Below are 8,248 nucleotides of genomic sequence, written 5' to 3'. Positions count from 1 at the left end.
CAGCTGCGATTATCCTCGCCAGCTGAGCTAGTCGCTATCGCCTTCGATTTGGCAACCGATATGTTCCTTTTCTCTACAGTTTACTTTCTGAATGAAACCGGAAATCGTTAGCGTCCTTATAAATTTTGATTCCTTCGGAGGTACAATTAATGTTTATTGAACCAGCGACAAAAAATCAAAAAGTTAAATAAATAATCTACTGCTATGGAAGGCAATTTCTTTTGAATGATATCGGTTTATCTCTCTTCTGTTATCGCTTCACGATTTTATTCATCACTTGAGTTGGATCAGTTGTTAGAAGAAAGTTGTGAGAAGAAAAATGCCGATGTCAAGTGGAAATTATTTAAGCAGAGATCCACCTGATATTGAAGTAAGTCAGTAATATGTTTATCATATATATATTTTTAAAGCCAACTCTGCAGCAGTGTTGAGTTTTTAGGAAATGTCGGGGAAAAAAACTTCATTTTGTGGGACTTTTAGGTCGTCTGCAAAATTAGTTTCGTTGAAGTGTTGTATTTAGTATAAGGTTAGCTCTATCGCTATTTCTATTTTTATAAGAATTGTACATTGTTATTAACAGATAGCGAACGATAAGAAACGTAAGACGACTGAAATCATGCACCATGCACTCCCCACTTTTTTTAACATTATAACTTTACTTGATTGGTCAATGATTTTGTTATTATTTTTAGCTCATTCAGGTCCGTCATTAGCCGTGTTCAGGTGGTGACAATTCTCCCACCCCCGGCTTTGAGAAATGAATGTATTTATATGTATGTGGGCGTGGTTTTTGATTATTTTCGATTGATTAGACATTGAGTACCATGCTCTTTGACCCCCCCCCCCCCCCGTAGGAAAATTTTGAAATGACGGGCCTGAGCTCATTCAAAAATAAAATTAGTTGAAGGATATTTTGCCGCTGTAAAATAAAATTTTAAAATTCGAATTTTATTTTTTTTTAAATATTTTAGCTATGTTTTTACAAAAGCGCTGTTTCCCCTCCCCCCTCTTTTCTTCCTTTTTTTTTTAGTTTTTATTACTATTATTTTGTTTTCGTAATTTTAGTCTTTTTTTTTTCTTTGAAAAAAAAAGTAAGAAGTATTTAAAATATTCTAATGGGTGAAATTTAAACAAAACTGACAAAATGGCAGGGACTTGAAAGCAGAACCTCTAGCAAATTCAGCACGAAACCAACCTCTTTGAGGCATAGCAGTGAAGCCTAATAAGAAAATATTCAATTGTGCCACTCCATCATGACGATTAAAGCCAAAATCTAATCATTTTCCGTTCCGACTGAAAGACAGTGCCGGATCTAGGAATTTTCCGAGGTGGGGCAAAGCTTCAAAATGTCGCCCCTAACACACATTCATCTGGCTTTAAATTTTTCTATCACGTTGCACTTTCGTAATTTTAATAAATTGTAAAGTGTGTTATAGTTTGATTAAAAATTCCTTTCGTACTTTTCTTCCGAAATAGAGTTTAGTATTCAGATACGAATGCTTTGCTTTTAATCTGCCAGTTTCCGCTGTAAGGGGTGCCTACAACGGGTTCATGACACGCAGCCTGCACTGTAGACATTTTCAGGGGAGTTATTAATTCTACAGGGTTTTCATCTTATTCTGGGGACTCATTTTTGAGGGTTGCTACGTAGAATTTGAAGATGTGATGAGCAGGGTCGTTGCTAGGTCAAAAAAATGGGGGGTGGGGGGGTGGACGTATTTGGCAGCCCCTTAATTGTTTTAAACGCATGTTTCAATATGCAGAGAGAGAGAGAGAGAGAAGATTCAGCTTCTGGTTTAGATGAGTTCATGTTGCTCGACTTTAGTATCAGCAATATGTAGTACTTAATCAGAAGGATAATATTTAGTCAGAAAAAGAGAGTGTCGGAGGGGGCTACCTCCCGGCAGTTTTTTGAAATTGAAGTTTAATAACTGCAGTTTTAGATGCATATTTTATGTTAGAGGGGAGAGGAAGTTCCCGATAATTTTTCGAATTTCAGGTACCAAAATACAACAGTACATTTTATTCGATTATTTCTGGAAGGGGGGGGGGGAATTTTTCAAGGTTGTAGTTCGAAAAACAGTTTTGGACGATCTATAGTGATGTTAAGGGATGAAGGGATTCGTGGGTCATATCCCTCGATAATTTTTCGAAATTTGAACTTCAAATACGCAATTGTAAAGTAGTCTCTATTGTGACAGTAAAGGTTCTTCCCTGGAAATTTTTTTTAATTGTAGCTCAAAAAATGCAGTTTTAGACGATGCATAGTAACGTTAAGGAAAGAAGAGTTTCCGGGGCTATCCCTCGAAATATTTTGAAGTTCAAACCTGTAAAACGCGATTGTAAGATTTCTTTGTTAAAAGTTAATGCACCTTCAGTTTCTTGAAGTTAATGCTCCGAACACGTAATTTAAGCCAATCATCAATGACAGAAGGAGGAGTTTTCAAGGGGCTCGCGGGCAGAAATTTTTCGTAATTGTAGCACTGAAAATGAGATTAAAGTCGTTTTTTTATGATGTTGAAGACAGAGAGGGAGGCGTTCTCCCGAAATATTTTCTAGGTTGTAGAAAACGCAGTTTCAGAAGATTTTTGGTAATTTTAATGGGAGGAGAGGCTCGGAGTGCACCACTAGCAAATTTTCGAAATTGAAATTCCCATTAACGCAATCGTAGGTGATCTCGAATAATGCTATAGAGGGAGGGGGTTTGGGAGATCTCCCGCGTATGGGTTTCGGAATTGAAGTCTTAACAATGAAATTTTAGAAGATCTTCGGTGATTTCGACTCTTTCTTCTGTCGTCGATGATTGGCTTAAATTACGTGTTCGGAGCATTAACTTCAAGAAACTGAAGGTGCAATAACTTTTAACAAAGAAATCCTACAATCGCGTTTTACGGGTTTGAACTTCAAAAATCTTCAAGTTCATCCCAGCTCATATCAAGCATAGCCATGTTTACTTACTACTCACTAGACCATCACCAGTAATAGAGCCCTATATTTAACTAAATAGAATCTGGAAAATATCATTATTTCTTAAGTCAAATTTTATTCAACGAGCTGATATGTACATCACATGACTTCCTTTTACTCCAATTTAATGTCATTTTCCCATTATTAACAGTTTTAATGTGATTCAATAGTTTACTCTCTAAATGTTATCAACAGTGGCCAAATCAAAACCAGGTTAAGAAAAAAAAAGACGCCAAATTTGTCGCCAAGTTGGCAACAAAACTTGGCGACCAAAAGACTGGCGATATATCGCAAAATATAACACCACTTGAGTTTACATCGAAATTGACAATGATTTCCCCGCAAAAAGGGGCAAAAGACCCCCTTAGGAACACCCGAATGCAACCAAAAGGGAAGGCGCACAACTAGACCCCACTAGGAGTCCACGTACCAAATTTAAACTTTCTAGGACATACCGTTTTTGAGTTAGGCGAGATACATACACACATACGCACATACATACGCACATACATACGTACATACAGACGTCACGAGAAAAATCGTTGTAATTAACTGGGGGTCGTCGAAATGGATATTTCGGGTATCTGTACGTTCCTAGGCATATATCCACGTGTGGTCAAGTCGAAAAAAAAAACCAACATTCATTCGGGGGTGAGCAAAATAAAAGTTAAGGCCGATTTTTGAGTGAAATTTTTTTTGCGAATACAATACTTTCTTTTTTGTAAAAGGAAGTAAGAACTCATAAAAAAAATGATCCCATTGAGATCCCAAGTTGAAATTTTGTACGAATAAAAATAAAATACGCAAAATTTTTTGGGAATTTTTAAACAAAAATTCTTTATATGTTTTCTGAAAAATTTAAATTTTAATTTTTAAAAATGAAAATATTTACAAAATTAGTCATGCTGCATATCATATTAAAGAGCAACTAATGTACTTTAAAATGCTTTTCACCCAATCTTTCTATCTATCTTTGATGCTGAGTTATCGTCCATTTTATGTTCAAGCATCCATGAAAAAAAAGAAGGTTTTTCCAAAAATCAAAGTCTTATAAATAAAAAAATAAAAGAAATAAAAATCTAAAAATTTGGACTTCTAATTTCCTTGAAGGGTACAATCGATTAGCCAAATTTCAAAGAAATCCAAAAATGTGATGAAAAAACTTTTTATCACTTGACATGAAATGACCCTTTTACCACAAATCGCGGGCAAACTCGAAGTGCGCACCAAGCAACCCTAAAACAGGTTTGGCAAAACAGAAAAGTTATCGCCAAGCATGAACTGCGCTCTTTCCTCCCCGCGAATTTAGAACGATCTCAATTTCGCCGGGGTTGACATTCCTGCAGCTTTATCAGTAAAAGTTTTGCTGGCGAAAAAATTGAAACATAAGTGGATTTTATTTTGACCGTTGCAATATGGTGCGGTTTTACGGTGCAATACATGCACATTGGATGTCGTCTTATTTTTGGGGAAAAAAAAAAAAAAGCAAAAATAAAAATAATTATCGCTTCTGCAAAAGCTAATTAATTTTTATCATTATTATCATTATTTTAATTTTTTTCCCCAGTTTCTTCCTTTTCTTGAATTTGTTTATAAAACTTCACATTTTTGGAAAAATTTAGGAACTTGAAAATATTACAGAATCAAAGCTTTGTCACAGTTCCGATAGTTTAAAAAAACTCGGCAGTATGATTTTTTTTAGAAATTGCTTGTAGCTCCAAAATCATTGTTGATAAAACCGTCGCAAAGTTTAACGGAGAAACGCTAAACGATCGACATTTGACAGAGCTAGTCACGATTTATGGACCTGCTAATAGATCGATATCAAGTGACTGGACAATTAACTATTTTTCAATCTTAAGGCTGTTGTCCCAAGAGATTGGCGCCAAGGGAAAATCAATCTACTCCCGTAATCAAAATCAACAGCAAATAGCCTCCCGATCTTTGTTGCATACGACGTGATTTTCAGTCTAGAATGGATTGAGATAATATTGTAGAAAAATTTTGCGTTTTTATAATTTAAATTAATTTTAAATGAAAATCTCGCTTGGCGACGGTTTCAGAATAGCAACCATACACGCACTAAAAACTGAGCAACTTAGCTTCCTACTACAAATCCTGTAATACTATTGGAAAAAAAAACATTCATCGATGATTCATAAGACTTTGAGGGTCTTAATAATAATTTTTAAAGTTCATTTTAATCAATTTTTATATTTTAAAGTGTGGATGTTTTAAAAACTTGTTCAATCTACGGACATTTAGTTCCAACTTCCTCATGCAGATGTCGCTGAAGTAAGAAATCTGAAAAATACCAGTGTCTGGCATTTTTCCTAATTAACTCTACCATAAATCACTTCAGCTTTCTCCCCTTTTTCCCAATGCGAGCCACTTGCGAGTTCCTCCTTTCTTCATAGTCTGATAACGATGTTTCCCGAGGGCCCAAGGAATCGACACCCCATCGAGAAGGGGTTGAATGCGTTCCTTTTGCTAATTTCAGCTTTTCACTGAGGCATTTCGCAATTTTTGATTTTGTCGGTCTGTATTTTGTTGTTGTGAATGCCATTCTCTAATAAAATGAAAAAAAAATAAAATAATAATAATAATAAAAGCGATTTTTTGGCTATTTTGAAACGAAAAACATTTATATATGTTTTTTTATTTTTATTTATGAGATAAATGAAAAATCATAGTGTATTCGACTATGTGTGAGCAAAAATTTTTAATTTACCTAAATCTGTCACGTTTGCTGTAATTGTATAGTTTGGTTTGAAGTTACCGGTTTATTAACGACTGCTTCGGTTTAGTCACTTAATAAAGAGGATTTCTTCTCTGGAAAAAGCAGGCTCCATCAAATATCTGTTGTTCGATCGACACTCAGAATAATTTCTGAAATTTCAACTTTTCATCATAGTTTTCCTAAATATTCTTGACTTAATATCTCAATAAGAAATAGTATATGATTTACACAAACATCGTATATGGGACATAAAAGAGAAAAACGAAAGGTGAAAAAATGTGCAGACCAAATCCAAGAAGCTTTCCTGTTTTGAAAGTTTTAGGGTTGTGACTATTTTTCAAAAAAATGAGGAATCTCATTTCAATAATGGTTTGGAAAAGAATTTGATACTGTTAAATTTATTCTTGTTTTCCTTTTCATTTTCTTTTTGATTTCCCCTCATGTAAATTGATCATTAACTTAATTTCATCTAAATATTTAACATTTATGACTCCTTTTTGCTCAGTATTTCCGTAATAATTACCTACACAGCACATAACAGTAAATTTTAGTGGGGGGGGGGGGTTTCATATGTAGTCAAAACTTACAAGAGACTAAATAGTCATCTGCAATGGTACGGAAGGGCTTGGAGGAAGTAATTTATTTCTGCGATCGAGGTATTTTTATCTGAAGTTATTACTTTCAAATTAAATCAATCAAATACAGATTACTTTGTTCCAGGAAGGTTTCACTCAACTGGAATTGATAATTCCTCAAATGGATGGTATTCGAGGAACTCTGCAGTTTATGCAGTCAATATGCATCACAGCTCGCAAGATGAATATATACTTATCATACAAAGCGGAAAATGTTTCACTCAACTGGAATTGATAATTAAACAATTCTCGAAATTCATTCTCTTAGAAACGGTTTATTGGATATAAAGTAAATATAAAATCAAAAACATATTTCACTTATTATTGAAATTTTTTTATATGCAATTTGATGACTAATGATACAATGAAAAATGTGGCGGTGACTATAAATAAATATTCATACACGAAATAATAGGCTACATTTTGTTGATGTGCCCCTAAAATCGATTGTACACGAGGAACTCTGCAGTTTATGCAGTCAATATGCACCACAACTCACAAGATGAATATATACATATCATACAAAGAGGAAAATGCTTCACTCAACTGGAATTGATAGTTAAATAATTCTCGAAATTCATTTTCTTCAATAAAGAAACGGTACATCCGATATAAAGTAAATATCAAATCAAAAACAAAATTAACTTAATATTGACATTTTCTTTACATGCAATTTGATGACTAATGATAATGAGTAAAGTTGCGGTGATTATAAATAAACATTCATACTCGAAATAAATTGCTACATTTTGCTGAGGAGCGCCTCAAATTGATTGTACACGAGGAACTCTGCAGTTTATGCAGTCAATATGCATCACAGCTCACAAGATGAATATATACATATCATTACAAAGCGAAAATGTTTCACTCAACTGGAATTGATAGTTAAATAATTCTCGAAATTCATTTTCTTCAATAAAGAAACGGTGCATCCGTTATAAAGTAAATATAAAATCAGAAACATAATTAACTTAATATTGACATTTTTTTACAAGCAATTCGATGACTAATGATAATGAATAAAGTTGCGGTGATTATAAATAAACATTCATACTCGAAATAAATTGCTACATTTTGCTGAGGAGCGCCTCAGAAGGATTGTATACTAGGAACTCTGCAGTTTATGCAGTCAATATGCATCACAGCTCACAAGATGAATATATACATATCATACAAAGAGGAAAATGCTTCACTCAACTGGAATTGATAGTTAAATAATTCTCGAAATTCATTTTTTTCAATAAAGAAACGGTGCATCCGTTATAAAGTAAATATAAAATCAGAAACATAATTAACTTAATATTGACATTTTTTTACATGCAATTCGATGACTAATGATAATGAATAAAGTTGCGGTGATTATAAATAAACATTCATACTCGAAATAAATTGCTACATTTTGCTGAGGAGCGCCTCAAATCGATTGTACACGAGGAACTCTGCAGTTTATGCAGTCAATATGCATCACAGCTCACAAGATGAATATATACATATCATACAAAGAGGAAAATGCTTCACTCAACTGGAATTGATAGTTAAATAATTCTCGAAATTCATTTTTTTCAATAAAGAAACGGTGCATCCGTTATAAAGTAAATATAAAATCAGAAACATAACTTAATATTGACATTTTTTTACAAGCAATTCGATGACTAATGATAATGAATAAAGTTGCGGTGATTATAAATAAACATTCATACTCGAAATAAATTGCTACATTTTGCTGAGGAGCGCCTCAAATCGATTGTACACGAGGAACTCTGCAGTTTATGCAGTCAATATGCATCACAGCTCACAAGATGAATATATACATATCATTACAAAGCGAAAATGTTTCACTCAACTGGAATTGATAGTTAAATAATTCTCGAAATTCATTTTCTTCAATAAAGAAACGGTGCATCCG

At 33.7% G+C, this 8,248-nt stretch overlaps 1 protein-coding gene across 1 annotated transcript in view; it reads left to right on the top strand.

The window, feature by feature from the left end:
• The first annotated feature begins 225 nt into the window (after positions 1 to 225).
• Positions 226 to 8,248, top strand: part of LOC129216977 (dihydropyrimidine dehydrogenase [NADP(+)]-like) — an 83,280-nt gene continuing 75,257 nt past the window's right edge. The window contains exon 1 of the mRNA XM_054851239.1: positions 226 to 370. Coding sequence (XP_054707214.1) covers positions 320 to 370 — 51 coding nt within the window. The 5' untranslated portion in view covers positions 226 to 319. The remainder of the gene's footprint in view (positions 371 to 8,248) is intronic.

This window comes from Uloborus diversus, chromosome 1, assembly GCF_026930045.1.
Source record: "Uloborus diversus isolate 005 chromosome 1, Udiv.v.3.1, whole genome shotgun sequence".
NCBI lineage: Eukaryota > Metazoa > Arthropoda > Arachnida > Araneae > Uloboridae > Uloborus > Uloborus diversus.
This window is presented reverse-complemented; position numbering and strand designations above follow the sequence as displayed.